Consider the following 24,138-nt stretch of genomic DNA (forward strand, 5'->3'; position numbering starts at 1 on the left):
GCATAGGTTGTTTCAGTCTAGCTTCCTTGAGGATCTTCTCCTTCAGGAAGAAAGACGAGGATGTCTGGGCGTGGGAGCAGCTCGTCGCATTGGGTCCACTCTGTGCGCAGGGTCAATCCGAATTTCAAAGTCTGGGCCTTCACCGAGTATGTCCCTTAAGAGACCTTGTAGGTATTGTGCTACATCTGACCCTTCTGCTGACGATCGGACCCCCCGGACTCATATGTTGTTTCGTCGCAATCTGTTTTTGAGGTCCTCGGCGTGCGCCTGCAGGTCCACCTGCTGCTCTTTAAGACGGATAAGTTTATTTATTATTTATTTATTTTTTACATTTCTAGAGCGCACTGTTACCCGGAGGTGTCCTGGCGCTAACATGGTTAAACTGGTGTGCATGAGTGAGGAGCTTTAATGGGAGAAGAGCCAGGTCTTCAGTGCTCTTCTACAGGATAGCAGGTTGGGCAGCTGTCTAATGTTGAGGGGAAGTTTGTTCCAGGCTACTGCTGCGCCTAAAGAAAAGCTCCTACCCCCCCATCTTGCTTTCTTAACTCTGGGGACCAAGACCAGTGCCGGCTGCCCTGATCTTAGGGTCCTTCCGGCTTATACTAGTGGAATAATAGCTTCATACATCTAGGGCCGAGATCGTGTAATGCTTTAAAAACCACACAAAGAGCCTTAAAGGTTATTCGTTTCCGCACTGGCAACCAGTGCAGTTTCGCCAAGTCCTGGGCTACCGATACGAACATGGGGGTGTCTGTTATCAGGCGTTCGGCTGCGTTCTGTAGGATCTGGAACTTATTTAGTACGCCCTGTTGAGCGTTCAGCATGAGGCTGTTACAGTAGTCTAACCGAGATAGCACTAGACCGGTGACCACTGTTTTTCTATGCTCTACCTCTAAAAATGGTAGTACTTTCCTAATGGTTTTGAGGATAAAGTGCGCGGAAGAGGCAAGTGCGTTGATCTGAGGTTTAAAGGATAGTGAATCATCAAACAGGATGCCTAGATTTTTCACCTTAGTCACAGGGGAGGTGAGAGTTCCCATTTCTTCCGGCCACCATCTTGGGGACCAGAAGTTGTCTTTGGAGCCAAAGAGTAGTACTTCTGTCTTTGACGAGTTTAGCTTCAGGCAGTTTTGTGCCATCCAATTGCCCACTTCTCGCATACAGCCTTTAAACCTGTCCGCTGTGCTATCCATTTCACCCGGCAGCAATGACACCGCTATAAGTGTATCATCAGCGTATGCTGTGAGGTTAAAACCAAAGGATCGAATTATCGGGGCTAGGGTAGAGACGTAGACATTAAAAAGGGTCGGGCTTAAGGAGGAGCCCTGGGGCACTCCACACGGGAGCTCGAAAGGGTGTGATTCAAAGTCCCCCAGTGCCACCGTCTGAGTCCTGTTGGAGAGGAAGGCCTGCAGGATCTTTAAAGCCTTTCCTTGAACTCCGCAGGCCCTCAACCGGTCCAGCAACAACTTGTGATGGACCGTGTCGAAGCCCGCGGAAAGATCCAACAGGATCAGGGCGGCTCTTCCTCCTCCGTCCAACACTCTTCTAATGTCTTCCACAGACTTGATTAGGGCGGATTCCGTGCTGTGTTCTGCACGGAATCCATGTTGGCATGGGTCTAGATGTTCTCCTATTCTCAAGAAAGTGCTTAGCTGCGTTTTTAAAGAACCTTCCATAATTTTGGCTGGAAGGGGCAATCTGGCAATAGGCCGGTAGTTGTTCAGCTCGGCTGTGTCCAGATTGTTTTTTTTAGGAGGGGTAAAATGGAGGCCTTTTTCCATTTCGCGGGAAATTCCCCCCTGTCCAACATGAGGTTGAAGAGGGGAGTAAGTCCGGCTGCGATGGTAATCGGAGATAGTTTAGCAGGGCAGGGATCGTGAGGGGAGCCCGATTTTATCTTTTGAAGCCGGCTCACTACCTCTTTCTCACTGATTTGAGTGAACTGTAGGAGTTTATCCGGTCCGCAGTCTAGCTCCGAGTTAAGAGTGGGGGGTTCCGAAGAAATTTTTATTTGACTGTCTAGGGGAGAAAAGATTTTTTCAACTTTTTCACAAAAAAATGTGGCCAGGTTCTCACAAAGTAGGAGACTGGAGGGTACTTCTATGGTTTTGGGGACTGCTAAGGAAGACACTGTTCGAAAGAGCTCCTTCGGGGCATTGCTGGCTTCTTTAATCTTCAACAAGTTCTTGTTGAAGGTGTTCCATTTCCTCACTCCTGGTGTGGTCATTGTCCTCAATTGCGGCCACGCGCTCCCCCAGGCTGTCCACATCGTGCCGTATCTCCCTTACCTCTCCTGCTGCCTCCTGTTTAAGTGTATGGAAGTCCTCTTGGAGGGAGTTACAAAGGGATTCCAGAAACGACTGCGTGGTCGGTACAGCTCCATCTGCATTGTCCACTGGTTGCTTTTATTGGGAGGGGGAGGGTGGACCCCTTTCTCCCCTGTTAGGACCCTTGAAAAGCATGTCAGTGAGTGTGCGCTCTCCCTTCTTGCGTGTTGAGGCCATGGTCGAACAACTGTGCCACAGAGTTTATTTCAGGAGTGCTGGCGACCCGGCGTAGGGGACCCTGTGGGCTCCGGCAAGATGCCCCGTATAATCAGTGTTGAATGTCTCAGCTAGTGTTCTCCCAGGGGTCACTCACCCATGCAGGGTGGCTCAGAGGTGGTCAGGGGCCTCCCCTTTAGATTCGCAAAAGCGGCAAAAAGGCACTGGTCGCCTGAGGCTTGCAGGTGTGATGTATGGGCAGGTCCCTCGGCCACCAGACAGGCCCTGTTGTGCGCCCAGTGAGGAGTGGCGTGGCGTTATTCAAAGTTTCTTTGCAGTTTCAGTGCCCCCAAATCGGGCCCAGCCCCATGCAGCATTATGTGGTCTAAGTGCACCCGTTGGCGACTGAGGGGTCGTTGCACCCCCCCCCCCCACCGTTGTGTCCGGGCTGCGCCACCAGGCACTGGAACCCCCAGGTTCTGGGCCCTTTGTTGCAAAGCTTCTAGTCACGAGGCACTGGGTGCTGGTCCCAGGCTGAGTCCCTTCTGCCCTTTGCCTCTACGCTGGTGCTGGAGGATTATGTCTTGGGGGAGCAGATGGAGCCCATGTCCAGGCCCTGGCAGCTTCAGGGATGCACTGTACAGTTTGTGGCCTGCGCCCCTCACCTTCAGACCCTGGGGGGGCCGTCTATTGCCTCAGCAGCTTCAGTCCATGCCCTCGTGGCCATGTCAGGCCTGCAGCCCCGGCCTCGATTTGCGTCACGGACGGCGGGCGCAGGTCGCTCCCTTGGTACGTGCCGCCGTTGTCAACCAATGTCTCTGCAAAGTCCGCTGGACAAGGTTCACTCCCTGGTGGTAGGATTGGGGTCGGGAGGATCCCTCGCCGGCGTTGCTGCTCCCGCCTCCCAGGGCCCAACTGCTGCTCCTCTTACCACTTTCGGCACGAACGCCACTCCACAGCCTCGGGCCCCAGACCAGGATGGCAGCGCCTCAGATGGTGTATCGTTGGAAGTCGCCCTGCTGGGTAGCTCTTGGTATCTGTTATCCCACCACTTGGGTTCCGCAGCGGTGGGGGCGGCACACACAAATATCCCCAACGGTTGGCCCAGTCCTCATGGTGATAGGCCCAGCATCCCCGGCCTCAATTTTTGCGACACTGGCCGGGAGCAGCGGGCAGCTCCCGGATGCTCCTCGCTAGGCTCGGCTGGGGGGGTCTCCACAGCGCTTTGTACGCTGCTCAGAGAACACGCTCTATCTGAGGTCTAGGGAGCCGATGCTACCCTCTCGGGGTCCAGCTTTCTCCATTGGCGGTTTCCTTCACCTTCGCTATTGTCCGGGCGCCATTACGTGGCTCTAGGCTTGGGGCCGGAGCAGCCGCTATTCTGGCTTGGAGCGTCTCTTGAACTCCTCACTTGCGAAGCCCCTCACTCGCCCGTTCCTGAGAGCCAAAATTATGCACTTTGGGGGACACTTAAGTGCAAATTGGCATAGGAAGGGGGTCCGGAGCGAGGAGCCTCAGGGATTCACGTCCGCTTAAGTCGCCATCTTGGCCACGCCTGCTGTCCTTTTTTTGATGGAGCCAGGACAAGGTGCATAACACTGGAGCATGGTCTGCCCATGAGATAACCCCAAGTTCCACCTGCGTGACTAGGCCATTAGTGGTATGGGCCATCATAATCATGTCCAACCTTGCATAAGATTTATGCACAGTAGAATAGCATGGGTAACCTACACTGTTCACGTTCCTCAACCTCCAGGAGTCGACCAATCCTATCTCAGCTAGGCACAGCGCCCCTGATCCTGACAGTAATACTGAGCCTCCTCCAACCTGTGATGTCCGGTCAAGTGTGCCATCCACTATCAGATTCCAGTCTCTCACCCATGAAAATAGAGTTTGTAGGCAGTGTGAGGAGCTGTTAAGTGGTGGTCCACAATATTTTTTTTAACCTATACTGGGAGCACATGCTGAGGTAATTGAGATGACCCCGTCTCTGATCCTGCCATTCAGTAGTAGTGATTTTCCCTTACCATCCACTAATGAGGTAGAGACTGAAAATCCTACATGTGTGGCCACTAGGCAGCCATTCCTGTTGTTTTGATTTAACAGATGATAAGGATAGCAGGAGGTATGTTTAAGAGCACAGTCTGGAAGTATCTTATCGAAAGTGTGTCTCTAGTAAAAGACAGATGTTGACCTGTCATTTTTTTGAGTGTATGCAGGGCAAAGAGGCATTTAGATGGGTTGTAGAGTTAGCAAGCATTAAACAACAAAAAAACGTAATTCCCTAACCATGGTGGTCCCTGTGATTTCTGCTTCTTAAGATCAATGTGCCATTCTGTAGTAGCGACCCCAAGCGTAGTGCAAACATTTTGTCTTCCTCTCTTTTCCAAATACCCTGATTCTCCCTCCGATCTGCAGTCCCAATTTAATGTCTTACATATGAACTTTGGGGTATATATCACTCTTATTAAACAGTTCTTTGGTCCTCAATTTGAGGTCCCCACAATTCTTCAGCACCCGAGTCACACCTCCAGATGCCCTTCTGACATTGGTTTGGGGCCCCATTCAACATAGGACACATCCTCCATTCAGTGATCTGTTATCACCTCTTGGCTGGTCCTATAGGAAAAGGACAGGACAGGTAATCTTAATGCTAGATGGCTGCTTTCTCTAGTTCTTTTCCTTTGTTCACCTCTCTTTTTGTTGCTCATTCTGGATGTCTGTGATCTGAGTGGTGTTAAGCCTAAGTCTTCTTCCAGGGGATTGGTGTTAATTTGCAAGAACTTTTTAGCTTCCTTCAGTAACTTCACTTGATGTTGCTGGCTGCTCTATTCATAGATTTGATTTGAATTATTACTTGTTAAGCACTCGAATGCTGTGGCGTCTTGGCGCTGACCGTGGTTACATGGCCCTGAAAACATCATGAATGAGACAATAAATCGTGGAAAACAAGCAAGTTTTCAGCGCCTTCCTAAACACCTGAAGGTTTGGTTGAAGCCGCATTGTGGGCGGCATCTGATTCCAGAGTTTGGCCACACAAAAAGACAGGGTACAACCACCCCATCTTGCCTTACAGATTTTCGGGATACAAATAAGGCCCTTCGTGGAGGATCGAAGTGTTCTGGCAGGCGAGTACCTGGAGAACAACTTCTGTATCTCCTCCGCAGTTCCTCCATAGAGGGCTTTGTGCACCAGACAGAGAGACTTAAAATTGGCTCTTTGCTGGACAGGAAGCCAATGTAAAGCTCTGATGGCGTCCGAGGTGGGGCAGCCCTTGGGTACCTTCATGAGCAGTCTAGCTGCAGCATTTTGCAAAGATTGCAGCTTCCTCCTCTGTGCCTTGTCAATTCCCACAAAGAACATGTTGCAGTAGTCTATTTTAGAAAGAAAAAGTGCCACTACAACGGTCTTTTGGAGTTCATATGCAATGAAAGGGAACATTTTCCTCAGTGTTTTTAGAAGGAAAAAGCAAGAGGAGGTTAGCTGGTTAACTTTGGCCGACAGATTGAGCTGATCATCAAGGATTACATCCAAATTCCTGACTTTGGTAACAGGGCGAGGGCAGACTCCCGCCTCCATTGGCCACCAGCTGTTGTTCCATAGAGAAGGACCCTTCCCGAACTTTAGGACCTCAGTTTTGTCAATGTTTATTTTCAGGAAATTTTGGCTCATCCAGATCATGATGTCTTTCAGACATGTATGAAAACAGTTAGCCACTAGTTCTGGTTGTTTAGTTACCGATATCGTGAGCTGTGAATCATCAGCATACATGATCAAGGAGAAGCTGTGTTTCCTGACAGGATTGGCCAACTGGGACACATATATATTAAAAAGGGTTGGTGACAAGATGGATCCCAGCCGGATGCTACATGGGAGCTGAAAGGTCTCAGACTGTAAATTCTCCCAATGAATATTCTGTTCCCTGTTTTCTAGGAAGGAGGAAAGGAGGGTCAAAGCGGTATCCTCTATTCCCACATCCCTCAGCCGCTGTACCAGTACCACGTGGTTCACGGTATCCAATGCAGCCGAGAGATCTAAGAGGATGAGGACCGCTCTGCCCCCACTGTCAACTATCTTCCGAATCTCCTCAGTGGCTAGTATTAGGGCTGTCTCCGTCGAATGACAAGGCCTAAAGCCATGCTGTGTCGAGTCCAGTAAGGTATTCTCTTCCAGATATTGTATCAGCTCCTTGTTTATGGCTTTTTCCAGTACTTTTGCTGTCATTGGTAACCTGAAAATAGGCCGATAGTTTTTGGACTCTAAAGGATCAAGGGCTGTTTTTTTTTTTAGAATTGGACTAGTACAGGCCTTTTCCACGAGTTGGAATATTTGCCAGTTTCTAAGACTTGGTTCAAAAGAGGGGTAAGATGTACGCTAGATCAGGCAGAATATGTGGCCCTACCTATAAGGGGTATTATTTGCTTTTAAGAAGTTGGTAACAAGACGGACCGTTGTTTGCTTTTGCAGCGTCAGAGGCCTTGATAAAGTGTAACTGTGGTTCCCTCAAACCTAAAGTCTCTTTGGTCTATGGCTTCCGCCATGATCTTTTCTTTCAGCAAAAAAGGGTGGATTATTGTTATTATTTCCAGGAAGCAGTTTCCAGCTGCCCTGATACTATTGTTCTGTGCTTCCTGTCCAACTCTATCTCCTGATCGTCATCACTGCTCAGAAAAACCCAGAATAGGTGTTTGAATAATGACTCAACATTTGTAGGCTCTACTCCGTAATGGTCTTAGATGCAGATGTTGATACAACTTGATCTAAGTCGTTTTTAACTTCAGTGTGACACCCAGGTAGAGACGGGTATGCCCACAACAGGCCGCCTTAAGAATGTAAACATTGAAACAAAAATTGGTAGCCTTGAAAATGCAGAGTTGTTAGTAGCCGCTCCTGAATGTCCTACATGCATCTGCTTGCTACAAGAATCAAATCGTCTTGCTGTTGGTCCCGCATCAGCAACTTTGCTGAGACAAACAAACAGTGGTTGTCATGGATCATTTGCTGTCCCAATTCAGAACTGCTGAAAAGTAAACCTCAGCATGCAATCACTCTGTGGTCCCAGACACGACTCTTAAACTGCAGCTTTGTCCCCGTCTTTTTCCATTTCTCAATTTTTAATTTTTAATTTTACTATTTTTTACAAATGTTAGCATCACAGAAGACTTAGGGCTAGATATACCGATTCGTAAATACAGATTCTGTAATTACGAATCGGTATATGCTATTTAGCTAAAAATTCTGTAATAATTACCGAATCGTTAAGATTTGGTATTTATCCGTGATGTTAATAGAACCCCCTTCAATAAACGACTTTGCCAGGGACCATCCAAGGTGGTCATCTTCTCTTCTGGACTATGGAGGGCTACTTTTAGCTCTCACCAATTGTCAATAATGTAGTAATTGTATTCTACATCTCTCATGGCCCACAGGTGGCCTCTGCACCATCTGTTGTGGCTTTAATCCCAGCTAATCTCTGTGATCTCTCTGGGGTTCACTAGCACGCCCCCATTATGGGCAGCCGGCCATGCCGTAGCTCAGGGAATCATTGGCAGTGAAGCAGATGCTTCTTCTAAATGTGTCTAGTGTGATTCAGCCCATGTTGGTTTTTAATTGTGTCCGAACCGCACTGAGGGTTGGGCCATTCAAGACTAAAATAATCGCAGTTTTCACTCTGCTACCAGCCAAGCATGGGGGGATGATCCGGGCTCACAGTAATGCACAGGCCACAGGTCCTCTCTTACGGTGCAGGGAAAAGGGCCTTTTGCACCACTCCCTTGTGTGGATTGGGGTGAACATGCTCTATATCTCCACTTTTCCCTCACTCCTCCACGTCACTTTCATTCCGTCTGCTTCAATTCTCAGCTAAATAAGGCCTCAGCGGGCCCAGCTATACCTTCTTAGATGTTGTGAGCCTCCACTAGGTCCTCACAGATGGACAGCTAGCTCCTTCCCACGACCGGACAGCTCGGCCTGCCTTCTGATGTGAAAGTCTTCTGTCCCTAGGTTTTTGTTTTGTCTCCACCTTTGTTGTGGCCTCCTATGCTCCACCATTTCCTTAGCTGCAACCACACTCACTATAGCTAGAGATTTCCTTTTTTTGAAGTTCCCTCCAGGCTCTCATGCAAGGTCTGGGGCTCGGATTTCTAGCCCCTCCAAGTACGCCTCATGGGAGAGAGAAGTTCTGATGGCACCGGATGGGGTCTGAAGGTCGGGCACCAAAGCAGAGAAAGCCAAGACGCATCTCAATCCTCCACCATCTTGACCATGCCTCATTTTATACTTTTAAATCTCTGTTAATGAAAGTGTAGTTGCATTTTTTCACAACAAAACGGGTGCACATTTTCGCACAGAGGTGCAAAAGGTGGGATCTGATCAAGAGAATCCAGTTACAAGAAGGAAATGCTGTGCAGGCTGGTAACATACACATTATCCTACTGTAAATTGTGCACAAAACCAGCGCATATCCCCCAAGAATCATATATTCATGGTATAGAGATTATGATTTGAGCGCATTGCAGTTATAACAACCCAACCTTGTATATCTCCAAACGGATTGTAGAGATACGTATCTCACTGACAAGTACTCTCTGCATGGTTTACCTTGTTTTTTACCCATGCTCTCTACTTTCATTTTTGACATTCCACCCTACACAGCACAATTCCTTAGATTTTTTTATCGTGGGAAAGAGCTTGAATATTTTAGATCCCCACAGAAGTGACACACAGAGGAACCCAATACTCATACATATTGCCACTCGAAAACCAGAAAGATTCTCTGAAAGTAATACCCCTACCTAAAGATGATTCTTGATGGTCCCTTTTTCATTAACAATTATCTGTTCCAGGAATTGTTCCTAGATCCAGGCTTTAGTTTTTTGCAAATAATTTTTGGGTGGAGAGTTTTCAGATATGAGTACAGGGCAATCAGTTTTTTTCTGGAGACAAGAAGGCGTAGGGTTCAGAAGTAGGACATCATGGGCATTTATTGATCAATGATAAAGAAGAGCAACAAAGACTAAAGGGAAATGGGTGTGCTTTAAAGAAATGAGCTGTCAATAAAGGCAACGCCCAGTGCAAATTTGTTGTATTTCTGCTATCAAAGAGACTGCTGATGATACACTCAATGCACAACATGGGGCCTTGTCTATTGTATATGGTGTAAGTGTGTGCAGGAATGGCGGATTGCAGCGGAGATCAATTTAGACCAATAAAGATGTGGAATTGTCTGATGATCTGTGAGACTTGAGAGAACAATAATGTTTTTGGAGAAGAGGCTGGGGGCGGACCCTTGCTGAGAAGTTGTTTACTGTAACTTTGAAATGTCCTACAGAACCCTATTGCCAGTGCTTAATTTGTAAAATAATGAGTGCTAGGGCCCTCGTCATTAGGCCACTGCAGCTTACACCATCCATTGCCCCTGCCCGCACTGCCAATTATACTACCAACACAACTACTAACAGTCAGCTCCTACAAGTGTGACAATTCAGACTATTGCAGGCCCTCAAAGACATAAGAATGACTTCAACAACGGTTGCTGTGCTCACCCTAAATCAAACAAACAGCACAAACAGGTGGCAGACTGTCAGAAGTGCAGTGTTGACAATTAAGTGCCGGTGCAAAGCACCTGAAACCACTGACTCAAATTAAGAACTGCCTATTGCACTGATTTCATGCTTGTAGGCCCACTCCTAGGTTCTGTATGCTATTCTCAAGATTGCTCTCAGTGGGATCTGAAAAAACTTGACAAGGAATATGCAGTTCTACTTATGAGGTTATTTAGACCCTGAGATACGGCGTTCTGGCATACATTTCAAAATGGGAGGGCTTTCTATTGCGACTAATCTATGGATCTGCGAATAAATGTTCTCAGGATAAGTATTGTGGAACTGCCCTTTATAGGACATCACCATTTTATATTTACATGCAAGGAACCTGTTGGACCAAGGAACATCTATTGAAATCAATGTTGGTAAAAAAGTTACTCCCAGTAGTTTACTGAATAGCCCAGATTTGGTAAATGTCTGCTTTCGACTTTTCATATTTCTTAAAATCTGCATTTCGTGTTGTCCTGTGGAACTTTAATAAACAAATTCAATAAAAAAAAAATTTGACCCTGTTTTTGTTGCTAATGTCAGATTCTCAGTGCTCTTGGGTTTTGAGTTAAGATGCAGAATTTGATTTGTCCCAGAAAATGTGGGCACTGATTTCTCTGCCCACCTCTTGTGATTTGAATGCTGCTTTCTTGTGACATAGTTGATGAAGAACAACAAGAATGTGATTACACTAAAATCCAAGGTCTTGAAGATACTGTATGTTAATGAGGCCCTCCATAGGTAACAAAGGTGGTGATTGTTTTCCACTTACTTGAGGACAGGCATCTTCTCCTTGTTGTCCGACCACAATGTACAGTAGGTCGTCCTTCTGAAGATCAAAAATCCCCAGGATGGCCGTGCCGTGTGCCCGTACAGTATTTGTGCCACCTTTGCCACCAGCTGCCCCATAACCTGAGATCCTGCAATTCAAGGAGGAACAAAAAACACTTCCAATGTTACTCAGAAAATGAACCACACTAGTTTCCAGAATGAGGTCCTGATTTAGAGTTTGCCAGACGGGTTACTCCATCACAAACATGGCGGATATCCCGTCTGCCTTATTACGAGTGCAGTATATCCTATGGCACTTGTAAGAAGATTGACAGGATCTCGATGTTTGTGGACGAGTATCCCTCCGCCAGCGCCTAAATCAGGCCTTTCGTTTTTTCATCATAGAATGTGCTATTTATTCAATTTAACTTCTTAATAGAAAGGTCCGAAACAATGTCAACAATGTTATTCGTTACTAGTTCAATGAAGAAGTGCACTAATGATATTCTCTACCAATAACAAATCATGTCTGTATCTCTGATTGGTTCAGATGAAATGCAGTTTTATGCCCTGTAAAACTGGGTCCACCCAGCTAATCCCCCTTCCTTGTGGTTTAATTCATAATCGCCTGGTACGGTTGGGGTGGTACCCAACAGTACAGGTCGTTGCGGGTGTGGAGTTTGTACCTCACCAGTAATGTGCATCTTGTACTTGAGGCCACACCTCATCTCTTCCATGATCCCCTCATCCACCCGCTTCACATACTGCTGTAGTGCAAATCATAATGAGGCTGCATGGCTGATTCGTCCAAGAAATTCAAAGTCTGTAAGGACACTGTCTTTCTTCTGCGTGTGCTCACCTAGTTAACCATCATTATATTATTGTTTTTAAAGCCAATAATACTACAGGGCTTAGTTACATACTGCTTTTTGTGGTGTGTACAGTAACACTACTGTAGCACTACTCTCGTACCATAAAAAGATATTGACTAACCTAGACACAGAGAGCTCGCCCTTGCTGATATATTCTGTGCAGGGGATCTCGTAAACCTTTTAGTATTAAATGTGAGAGGGACAACAGGGACTGCCTGGACAATGGGGAAGGCTTACTACAAAATGGGGGGGGGGTTTGGGGGAAAGTAAGGACAGGTTTATGGTTTATGGAGGGACAGGCCACAGACAAACACCCACCCACAAAAGAGTACGCACATTACTGTTCACAATATGCCACAGCCCTAAAGATGACAAAACAGTATAAATGTACTACAGCCCAACTTGAAGTCAAACATCACATATAGCCAGTCACAGATAATGCAGAGCAATTAACGGAGGCATGGACAACCTATAGGAAATAATGGTAGATAAATAATGGAACGTGGCAAGTGAAAGCGGATTGCATGTTTCATCATTGTTGTATTTAAATATCCTCTTACAGTCGCAATGTTACTCATTAGCATTGTTTATTCAGTAATTGTGCTTTTGCTTGTATCACAAATCTAGTAATTCTGTATCTCTTGTAGAACGAAATACCCAGCACTTTCATTTCTTGCTATAACATTTTTGACTAGATAGTCGCAGTTCGTCTCCTTCCATTTAAAGGTTGCAGGTTAAATTAAAAGTACTGTGCCCCTCGTCCTGTTGCAAGTTTCAAAGTTTCTTGGCACATAACGTCAAGCGTTAGTTTGGTAACCTCCTTTTAACGTACACCAGCTAGCGGCGGTTCTGGCAGTCAATTAACAAAAGATGCTCGGCAGCAATGTGGCAATTGGATGTTTTGTTAATTGACTGCCAGAACCGCCACTAACGGGAGTAATGGCACGCCTGCAGACATGAGAGACACTACTACAATGTTAACAAGCATTGGCATAGCCAAGAGGTCTCGCCTTTGGGACCTTATAAGTGTTTGGCCATGCAACACTTGATGTTGTTGCACCAAGAATATTGTGCTGGATAACTAAACACTTATAAGGTCCCAAAGGCGAGTCCTATTGGCTATGCCAATGCTTGTTAAATGATAGCCTGTAAGTAGCAACACAGTGTTCTCTGCAGACGATGTCCAGCCCTGGGCACTCTGGAATAATGATATATATGTAGTGTTTGAATGTAGCACTTTTATCTTTCTAGTAATAGCATACAACATACTAAGGTTTTCCACATCATTAAATTTATGTGTAACACTGTACCTCAAGTAGAAACTGGAGCAAGAAGTAAAAAGGATCCAAATGAAATGTTCACATCTCTTAGCAATTATACAGATTTAGAAATGAGAGAAAATAGCATTCACTCATTCTTTACACTCACTCTTAAAGCCAACTACTTTGGCTGGTGAGCACAAAACAGCAAGCATTCAGTAATAGCACGCTCAAAATATCTGCAAAATGATTTGCCAACGATTTACCCTATTTTCTTTAGCTACTGTGTAAACCAGATGCACTAATATGTCAACACAGCACAAATAACTACTGCACAGCCAAGATTTGGCATACGATTTTAGCAGCAGTGTGTACTAACCCCATACACAGCTATTCCTGATCTTTCACGTCACAAACCATTAGTGTCAGGATACTACAAATCCCAGAAGGCATTGATGTAAAAAGTGAAAGCGCGGGGTCAAAAAAATTACACCAGCATACAGAGAGAAATCTAGCAAACCAACTACTATGCAGAGTACCAAGAATACGTTTACCGGGTTTCATTCACTACTAAACGATACAAGCACTTGGTGTTTCACTAACGTTTTTTTATCTGCCTCCAAAGCTATTAAACAATTTCGTAACTAAACAACTATAATTGATAAAGTAAAAAGCAAACACTACCACATTCTTTGTAATTATATTAATCTGCTGGTTTATCAAACCTTTTCATAAACAAATGTTTAAATTTCTTTGCAGGCTTTGGGTCATAAGCAATACATCCTTCTAATGCGACAGACAAGGAATGCAAAAAATAATTTTCTTGAAACCGATGGCTCATTACCATCAATAAAAACGCAGTGATATGCATATATCCAAATAGGCTTCTATCAAAGTAAATGCCCACTTTACAGGTAATTGCGAAACGACAGATCTCCATTTCTAACAGTGCAATTCGAACCAATTAAACAGCATATGCCACATTTCCATGAAGATTAGCTTGTGAAAATAGTGAGTACAGAAACGAAAAATGTCTGTAGTAAAAGACGCATAACATCAATAAAAGAATAAGAGCTAAACTGGTTCTTGCACACCTTTTTCTGAATTAATGGAAAAATGGTAATTCCACTTGCCGCACCTCAACATCTATTATTTGTATCTCTAGGCGTTTGTCATTGATGAATGACACACACAACACTCTTTAAGCCAAAACTAAAAATGTTCCAGTCTAATATAGACAACAAGCTTGTAGGAGTGTGCTATTTTAGTATCAAGTAATACAACGTCGCCACCTCCTGCACACAACTGATATGACAAATGGAGATTTTACCCAGCAAAAGCAACAAGCGCGGCCATGCTAACTACTAACAGAGGGCCCCTGCCCGCCGCTTCTCGCTCCCGCAAGGTGGATGCTGTGGCATGCACAAGTTTGTGAAAAGTGCAGACCGATTCCAAAAGGTCATCTCCTAGAGCAGTGCATGCGCGCTGCACTAGGCTCGACCTAAACACGCGTATCTGGATCAAAATCTAAACTCAAACTGATCCCATGAGAGAGCGTTTTACTTCGTTTTGTGCTGATAAACATACCTGGAGGGTTTCGCGGGCACACGCTCCAACTACCACGGGCTGAGTGGGGCGGAAGAAGCACTGCAGTACTCGGGATATATATATATTTTTATCCACATTTATTTTTATGTTAAAAATATATACAAATAATTATTGAGCAATTATTTTCAAATTGATTGAATAATTATTTAAAACTAAAATTATATTAAACTTTTGCTAAAAATAAAAATAATTTAAATTCATTCTACACATAACTTAGCAAAATGTAATACAAATTAAATAAAAGTTACTGTGCGTGGGTTTTTAAAAAGTTATTATTTAAGGAATATTACATATATATATTTAAAGAATTATTTAATACATATATAAGTTATTAAGTAAAGAGCTTTTAGCATTTTATTTTAATATTCTAGGCTTAAAATAAATATCCTACTTTATTTTCCTTTATATTTAATTATTTTTAATAATGGTTCATAAAATAACAAACTTTCATGTTTTCCCCTATATTTACATCTCTGTGGCGGAGATCTCACCTATGTTTGAAAAGTTACTAGTAATAAGTTTATAGTCTTAAATCCTGGTGTAGAAGACTCCACTAAAATGTAGTTTCTTATATAGCGCACGTATCACCACAAAGGGTATCTCGGCGCTTGCTTTGGGAACCCGTCCTGGTTTTTCCCTGTGGGATAGCCCAGCTGGGCACCCCCAAGGTGAAAGCCAGGCATCCCGCCGCGGGGGCCGTAGTGGAGATTGAACAAGCTATTGCCCAGAGTTGCAGAGCGTGAACCCCTGATTCAAGTAGGCACTGAAGCAAGAATTATCAGGTCCATGGACATTTGGGCTCCAAACCCTGCCGTGTCGGGAATTGAACCCTGGTCCCGGGCCGACCTCTGCTTCTGGGTCTGCCTCCTCTAACCGGTGAGCCACACTTCTCTAGGGGGTGTAGACATGCAAGTCTACACTTAACTGTACATCTACACTCGGAAACGGTAAATAGCAAAAAGTTGTAGATTTACACCTAAGTGCAGCAGTAGATTTACACATGGTACATCTTCATGTCCAACTTTACCTTTGTTACATTACATACATTACGTTTGTGAATCAGGCCCGATACCTTCCTCTAATTCAAGAGATATTAAGATGCTTTACATGATAAGCATCATGAAAAGTGGAATGGTAAAGAAGTAAACAAGCATGAGCAAAGACAATAGGTATGGGTTTAATGTGCTAATACGTGCATTGTTAGATATTAGTATGAGACATAGGAGAAGGAGTCAGCAGAAGCAGGCACAGAGGACTATATTTGTAAAGCAGTTCATCATGCAATTCAATGCAAGCACTGGATTGGAGGTGGAACAATACAACGAAACAGCCAATAGCATTAGGTGACAGATAACTACACCTCTGACCCACGCCAAGATGTAATTGGCAATGTCAATTGCAAGCACTGGATTGGAGGTGGAACAATACAACGAAACAGCCAATAGCATTAGGTGACAGATAACTAGACCACTGGGCTGCGCCAAGATGTAATTGTCAATGTCTAAAGCCTATGGCTGAAAAAGACTGGTCGAAGAAAGCCAATGGCTGAAAGGAGCAGACCCAAAAGCCACTTTACGCGTTTTGTAAATAATTGGCCTGTTTGACAACTTCAGTGACAAAACTCAAACTTGTATAAAAAGGAAAGATCGTACGCTGTGCCTGAAGAGTGTCACAGGTCCTGTAAGGGTAGATTCTTTAGCTCTAAATTTGCAAACAAATATGCAAATTAGCCCAGTGTTGGGAGTTGAACGCCTCATCTAGTCGAATACACACTCAGAATATCTCAGGTTTGCACACCAAATAAGACTGCAAATACACAAGCTCAATACAGTGAAAAGCCTTTAAGGCCAAACTGAGTTTTGATGCTGGTGTTCATTATTAACCAGTGCAGCTACTGCAAGGAAGGGGTTATGCACCCAAATTGCTTCACATTCAAGATGCCATGCTCTTCACTAACTGAAGCCTCTTCAGCAAACAAGAGGGCGCCTTAAACTGGCTACATGACTTACCAGAAGTGGATGCGTACCACTCATCAAAGACCACTGGCGCGTGCTCTAAAGTGCCTCCCAGGACCCATGATAACCTCGATTTTAATCCAGTTTATCTTCATCTTGTTGCTCCTTGGTCAGGCAACTCAGCATGGTATCAAAGACTTCCTTCAGAGGAGCCATGGATAGCTCGGCATTTGCCTTCATAAAGCACTGCAGGCCCCACTTCAGGGTGATACTGCCTAGTGCTATGATACACATATTGAGCATTAGAAGTAACCAGCGCTTTAAGAAGGATGAAAATGTTGGGGGCTATCTAAAAGGGGTGTGGCCAATCTAGTATAACTATGAATCCTTTACTTGAGGTGTGGCCTTAGTTATGGCCATGGCTTAGAACATGTGAACAAGAATCTATGAAAGACACTGCCTGCCCCTGGCAAGTAGTTGAGTTTCCCTAAAAGCTTTACTAATACGTTTCATTAATTGTATTCAATATCAGTTAGATGGGTAAGAACGTTATTCCCTTCAGACCACTTTCCTGTGCAGTCCCGCTGTTGGAAAACGAGGCAGTGTCTGTGAGGCCTGCACAAATAACATGTCACATTTGCCCTTCACTGGGAACCAAACACCCTAGGGCAGCGCCACACTCTCAGAGGGAGCGTTGCAGAGTAGTCTAAGGCTTACTCAAGGGAGGTGGCGTGGGCTAGTAATCGCCATTACAGGTGTGCAGTAATAATACTCAAAAATTGATTGTCCAGTCTTTACTTTGCTTTATAAAAGTAAGAGTACATTTATTAAACACACACTACTCAATATTATGCACCAATTTACACATATAGACAACACAGACCTAACGGTGGTCCCTACTATTTGACAGCACCTAACAGACAATAACCCCACATATATTTCTTCCCTTAAGCATCAGACAAGGGGTTGTGTGCACACTGGATGGCACCCACCGCAGCAGTGCCTATTCCCTAGGGAATTCAATTGAACTTTTACAACAGCAAAGGTGCACCACAAATTATAATTAACAGTCTCAATTTCTGCAATGAGTCGCATACGATGATATTCCTTGAATTTCCAATCTTTATTTCATGCGTGTAAACGGAGCACCATACAGCCGACGCGTTTCGTCCCACGCAGGGGACTTCTTCAGGGCTTAAGTTATATATAGCGACTTCAAGTGTTGGTGACTTCTAGGCAGAACTCAAAGTGCATGAGTATTCAGGTCATGAATTGTTACTGAGCTGGTTTCTCTCTTTAATATCTTTTGGAAGCTCAACCAAATGCGTAGTTCTTCAGTCTTTAAAGTGCGTAAGAACGATGTATAGGGCCAACAACAAGGTGGATTTCAGTGTCTATGAACATCCATCTATATTTCAAGCAGCCCAATGACTCAAATTCTGTCCAGAATCCGGATATATACAGATGAAAAAGTGAATGGCAGGTCTGTCTAAATAGGACAATCCTGTGAAGAATCATAAATGGGGACCCCCAGTTCCGACCACGGTACGTCCTCCGGTAGCCTGTCGTATGCTACTCATTGCAGAAATTGAGACTGTTAATTATAATTTGTGGTGCACCTTTGCTGTTGTAACATTTCATTTTACAAATATACATAAGCGGTTGGAATTACTTTGTGACATTGCATAACATCTCCACCCCTCCTGCAGGGGGGTGGGGTCTAGTACCACCACTCCCATGTATGCACATCATTTTGCCCTCCAATGCAGTTAGTTGAACATAACCTGGAGCAAGGGCCCTGCGCACTGGCACCATACCAGTGGTGACCTACCCCATTATCATACCAAGTATTTAAAATAGGTAACCCTGCCTTGGTGACACATTACCCTGACTGAGCATTTCCTACTGACAATTAAATATACACCACTACATCTTAAGGGCTAGCAGTCAGGGTTCTTCACCTAAGCGCAGCAGCAAGAATACATGTTTAAGCATCACTTTAGATTGACAGTACTCATCACATTTATAGATCATTAGAATGTATTGCAATTACAGCCCCTAAAGGCATCTCAGATTAAATCATCACAGGATTACGCATATACAGCCAGACACCCTCGTAAGAAGGTCTGACAACATAACCCCACTATGCTTATGACATCACCTTACACAGGTACTTCACATTACACATGTGACCTTCAGTCCCTCTAAAAGAAATAACATTAGTAAATGCATTTCTGGTGCAATTACACCTCTTCACCACCATGGGATGCCATTTTCAAGACATCCCCAACTCAGGCCTTCACTCCTTGAGGCACTTCACCATACACCCCCAGCTGTAGAACAAAAGATTCAGCCCAGAAGGTGTTGAAATTCTGGCTGAGCTCTTGAGGGGTTAGTCTTTTCAAGTCCCCTTGTGACTTAGGGAGGGACTTCTCTTCCTGCTGGGGTGGAGACTGCGCTTCTCCAGCAGCTCCCTCAGCACCTTTGCACTCCTTTGGTGGTGACCCCGTTCTCCCTGGGCCACCACAAACAGGGAAACAGAGGTTTTCCCCTTGCAGCCAGTTCAGACCTGCAAGGGATTATGGGTGATTCCTTGCTTTCCTGCATATTATAGCAGCGGCTCCCCCGCTGCTTTTGGAGAACCACGCTCGCACCGCCGGCGGCTTTGCCGCATCCAGCCCTCGTTGGAGGGCCTGGTCCCACCCGGACTCCCAGGTAAGGGGATACGGCTCCGGGAGCCCACCCCCGGCCGCTTGGCAGGTTTTCGGGGGCCCGGTCCCACCCAGGCCAGGTTCACCTCCTTTCTTCCCTTTCGGGGTCCTGGTCCCACCAGGGACCTCCACATGCTTCTTCGTTGAATAGCAGCCTGGGGAGCCCACCCCAGGCTGCCACCGCCGGCTCCTCGCACAGCCAGCACCCTTGTGTGCTGCCACGGGAGCCGGCACCACATTTCTGATCTGCCTGCTCGGGCAGACCCGAAGACTCGTGCAGGCCCGCTCCGTCCTCGCGTGAGTGTGGCTGTACCCCCCGGCTTCCTCTTTCTCTCAGGGGCCCGGGGATGGGTCCTGGGCTCCTGGGCCATCTTCACGGGACGCGACGGCGCTCCCTGGCTTTGCTTCGGGCACGGGGATGGGGTCCCAGGCCCCTCATCCTCTTCGCGGGGAGCGCGCTGGAACTCCTCGTCTTGTCCCTTCTTCGCCAGAGTGGGCTCCTGGCCCCCCTTGGGAGTAAATCTTCATTGCGCTCCCCGTCTTTGCTTCGGGCCCGGGGATGGGGTCCCGGGCCCCTTAAGGCCTCTTCGCAGAGGTGCAACAGAGCTCCCACCTCCTCTGTTTTGCAGGGGTACTAAGGCGCCACCCTTCTCCTCCAACACGCACGGGCCCGTAGTTGGTATCTTGGGCCCCTCCCCATTGCACATTTTCACGGGGAGCACGATGGCGTTCCCCGCCTTCATGTTCGGCAGGGGCCAGGATGGGCTCCTGGCACCCCGCGGGGGTTCATTCACGGGTTATGCGACAGCGCAACCCGGCTTCACTTCTCTTGGGGGCTGCCCCCGGGACCTGACCTACCCCGGGGGCATTTTCTGGACAGGCGGCGGAGCCCCACGTGCTTTGTCGTTGGTCCTGGCAAAGATCAAAGGTCGCCTACCTTCTGGGGGCATATCTCGGCCTCAGGGTACCGATCTGCACCCTTTTTGCCTCTTCTTGCTCCTTACGGCGCTCCCCAGCCACTGGGAGCATTTTCCTTCGCCCTCTGGGTCTCCCAGAGGGTGGATGCTGCACGTAGCTGTCTTCACTGGCTACCTGCGCCAGCCTTTCGCCTGGCTCTCCTCCTGGGCCTCTCTTCTCTCTGTGCAGAGGCCCCTGCTTCTGCGCACTGGTCCTGAACTCTTCTCCTGGCACTGTTCAGGATTCTGGAGCAGTCAGGGAGTTCCTTCTTCCAACTGCCCATTGCACCAGGCTCCAGCACCCTCTGCCTCAGGAGACCACACCCCAGAGAGAGCTTCTCTTCCTGTGCAAACACTTTTTAAAGTTTGGGGAGGGGGCTGGCAGGAAGTCTCTGTAGGCCCTATCACACAGTGACACATCACTTCCCTGCCCCGGCTCCCTGCTTCCTGCCCAGGTCTCTGGGTTGGTTCAAGATGGCGTTGTCCATGATCTCTGGACACATGGTCTCTGAAAAAGCCCCTTCCCCTCAGGGCAGCCTTCTCCCTGGTGCAACCTCGTGCCTGGCACCCAGTGATACCTGCTGATGGATGAGCCTGTAGCTCCACCCATCTTCTCTTCCTTGGAGAGGAGGCCTTAGCTCGTGGAAGAAAGGTTATCAATCCAGTCTGCTGAGGTCAGCCCTCAGCCAGGCCCTGGCTATGTCTGACTCAGAGAAATATGACATTTCTGGATGACCCAAAGGTAGTACAAATAGGACTTTGGACTCTGCAGAATACTTCTTCTCACACCTGTTACAGTGGACTTTAGTGCGTGTCTGGAATCTATAGGCAAGAGAAAGTTAATCTAGCCCATGGGCTCCACATCCCCATAGAGGAATAATGAAGTGAAAAACAGCAAAACACACTGCTCAACAACTCTCTCGCTACTGGGGAGGTCCCCCGTTCCTTCAAACAGGCAGCTGTTATTCCCATTCTCAAAAAAACCAATGCTGACCCCACCATTCTAAGCAACTACCGCCCTATTTCCCTCCTTCCCTACTTGGGCAAAATTCTTGAGACCTATGTTACTCGCTGCCTGAGTACCTTTATAGAGAATTCCTCCTTCCTGGATGCCCAACAAGCTGGCTTTAGACCCCGCCACTCCACCGAGGCGGTCATAGTAGCCGTCATGGATGCCTTGAGGAAAGGTGCCGACAACAACATCTCCCAGGCCCTTGTCCTCTTGGACCTGTCGGCTGCATTTGACACGGTCGATCATACTATTCTGATCGACCGTGTCAACAACGCCGGCATCCAGGGGGTGGCCCTCGATTGGCTCAGATCTTTTCTGAGCCATCGAACTCAAGCAGTCCATTTATCTACCTTTTCTGCGCCCTATTCATTCCTTACTTGCGGGGTCCCTCAGGGCTCCGCGCTCTCACCCTTATTGTCTAATTTGTACCTTCAGCCCCTCCTTGTTTCCCTCCGTAATACCCCGGTTACCATCTTCAACTACGCAGACGATCTTCAGTTAATTTTTCCCATTGACCCCCTTCCTTCCTCCCGTTCCAACTTTCAATCCACTATGCTCAACATCGCTGAGTGGATGCTCCATAGTCAGCTAAAACTGAACCCCACAAAAACTGAGCTGGTACCAGTCGGGGGCTCCACTAATCCGTGGAATTCCACCTTTTGGCCCTCCTCTCTGGGGACTCCGCCTAGCCCAGTTAGCACTGTGAAGAGTCTGGGGGTGATCATCTCTGAGGACCTCTCCATGAGGCCTCAAATCAATGCAGTTACCTCATCCTGTTTTTTCCACCTTAGGCGGATTCATAAGATCAGTAGGCTCCTCACTAGAGATGCTCTAATTTTAGTCATCTTAGCATTGATCACTTCCAGACTCGACTATGCTAACACGTTGTATGCCGGAATTCCATCAATCCACCTCCACCGGCAGCAACATGTCCAGAACCAGGCAGCCCGCCTGATTTTTCGCCAGCCAAAATACCAGCATGTCACCCCTCTTATGCGTAGCCTCCACTGGCTCCCCATCACTAAACGCTGCATCTTTAAACTTGGCTGTGTCATCTTCAAAGCCCTATCTGATTCAGCCCCAGCATTCATTTCTTCCTGCCTGATACGGTATGTCCCCCATAGAGACCTCGGTTCTGCAACTCACAACCTCCTGGTTATTCCTAAAACCAGGCGGAAAAAGCACGGAGGCCTCAGTTTCTCTGCTATGGCCCCCTCTACCTGGAATTCCCTCCCTACTGCACTCCGCCTCTGCCCCAACTACGATCACTTCCGCAAACTGCTGAAGACCTTCCTGTTTCAGTCAACACCTGAGTAACTCCTCCACCCCAGCTGCCGTTATGTCAAGAGCGCCATGAAACCGTTGGTGAACGTGCGCGGTACAAATATTTTTAACGTAACGTTTAACGTAACTGACTTTCCCTGGCATGTTTCTTCCCAGTGCATACAGCCTATTCCATGTCACCACCCCATTCTGCATAAGTCCTGCCACACCAGTCTATCTGCACCTGCTCTTTGGCTGCGCACGCTAGGAGTCTCCCCTGTGCAGCCCCTACACGTGTGCACACGCAAGTACACATGTGTCTGCATGTAACCAGTTTGGTGTCCCTTACACCAGCTGCTGCGCATAGGCCTGGTCGAGCCAGGGGGACACCAGTAAAAAATCCCCATGCAGTCTCTTTCATCCTGAGTTCACTGTGGGTGAGTCTCAAATTATGAGGCTCCCCCACAGTAAAAGCTTAACAATTAGGTGCTCAAAAAGCGAAAAATCCAGGTGGCCCATAGTGTCAGAGCCACCTTCTAACACCCGCTCTCTGCATTAGTCACTTACACCCTTTTTCTCCACAAATCTTTCTTTATGGAGTCCAATCCATCTGTGTGTGCCACATTTTTTTTTTTTTGGAAAACCTTTATTGGTACTTCAACCAGTTACAAATATGGGCCTACAACCACCAGGGCCCGCCGCTAATCAGTTTCATCACAGCAAGTCAGTTAGGACACGACTCGGCAGCCCGGGAAGCGACTGTACCACAAATTCAATTAAAACTGGCTATTAAGCATACCATGCGAATGACAGGATTCTAAAGGCTCCATTTTACAATATAAAAATAGAAGGATCAGGTGCCATACAATATCACAGAGTCGCATAAAGGGCGGGCAAAATAGTAGGGTTTCCACAGTTAGATCGATCTCATTTAAGACAGTGGCGCTAAGGCATACAATTCAGGATAAACAAGCATACAATCACAGTTCGCACCAGTTAAGCGCCCGCCCAATGATACTGAAATACCGTGAAAAGTTTAGGCACAGATAAGAAAAATCGACAGAAGAGTGGACCCACTACGCTGACCCGAAAAAGGAAGAAGCAAAAGAAAAGGCAAAAGGAAGGATACCAAAGAGAAAAAAGGCCATAGAAACAATAAAGGCAAAACAAAAATTCCGCTGGGGTGTCTGTCGAGAGTTGAGCTGGCCGCCGGGTCCCGGGCAACTAGTCAGGGTCCGGTCCCGATCTTCTAATTCCATCCACTGCCGACATCAGATTCCAGACCTGGGCCTCCATAGTCACCTGAAGTGCCTCGAGGGCTGCCAGCACTAACCGCAATGACGGGCCGCACTTAGCCCGCTCTGTCGGGTTTCGCATAACATCAGGCATAGTGATCCCCTCGGAGAGTCGCCCTCCCCGGGGGAAGATTAGTCTGAGCAGGAATGAACCGTGAGGGACAAATCGTCAACATGCGTTCGTGCGCGCCAAGTCTCCAACCCAAAGGCACCGGCGATGCAAACGCTATGCCTCCGGGTCAGGGACCCCCGCCACACCGCCTCGGGCGTCACTCGTCTCCTGGTCAGAACACATTATGACACTGCGAGGGACACACTGAGATACTCGCACTGACTTCAGCTTCTGCTACAAGTTCTA

At 46.8% G+C, this 24,138-nt stretch overlaps 1 protein-coding gene across 1 annotated transcript in view; it reads right to left on the reverse strand.

Annotated features, from left to right (window-relative positions):
- The window catches only part of ALK (ALK receptor tyrosine kinase), a 2,610,699-nt gene that overhangs the window by 314,563 nt on the left and 2,271,998 nt on the right, over positions 1-24,138 (reverse strand). The window contains exon 14 of the mRNA XM_086925973.1: positions 10,851-10,998. Coding sequence (XP_086782099.1) covers positions 10,851-10,998 — 148 coding nt within the window. The remainder of the gene's footprint in view (positions 1-10,850; positions 10,999-24,138) is intronic.

This window comes from Lissotriton vulgaris, chromosome 6, assembly GCF_964263255.1.
Source record: "Lissotriton vulgaris chromosome 6, aLisVul1.2, whole genome shotgun sequence".
Classification (NCBI taxonomy): Eukaryota; Metazoa; Chordata; class Amphibia; order Caudata; family Salamandridae; genus Lissotriton; species Lissotriton vulgaris.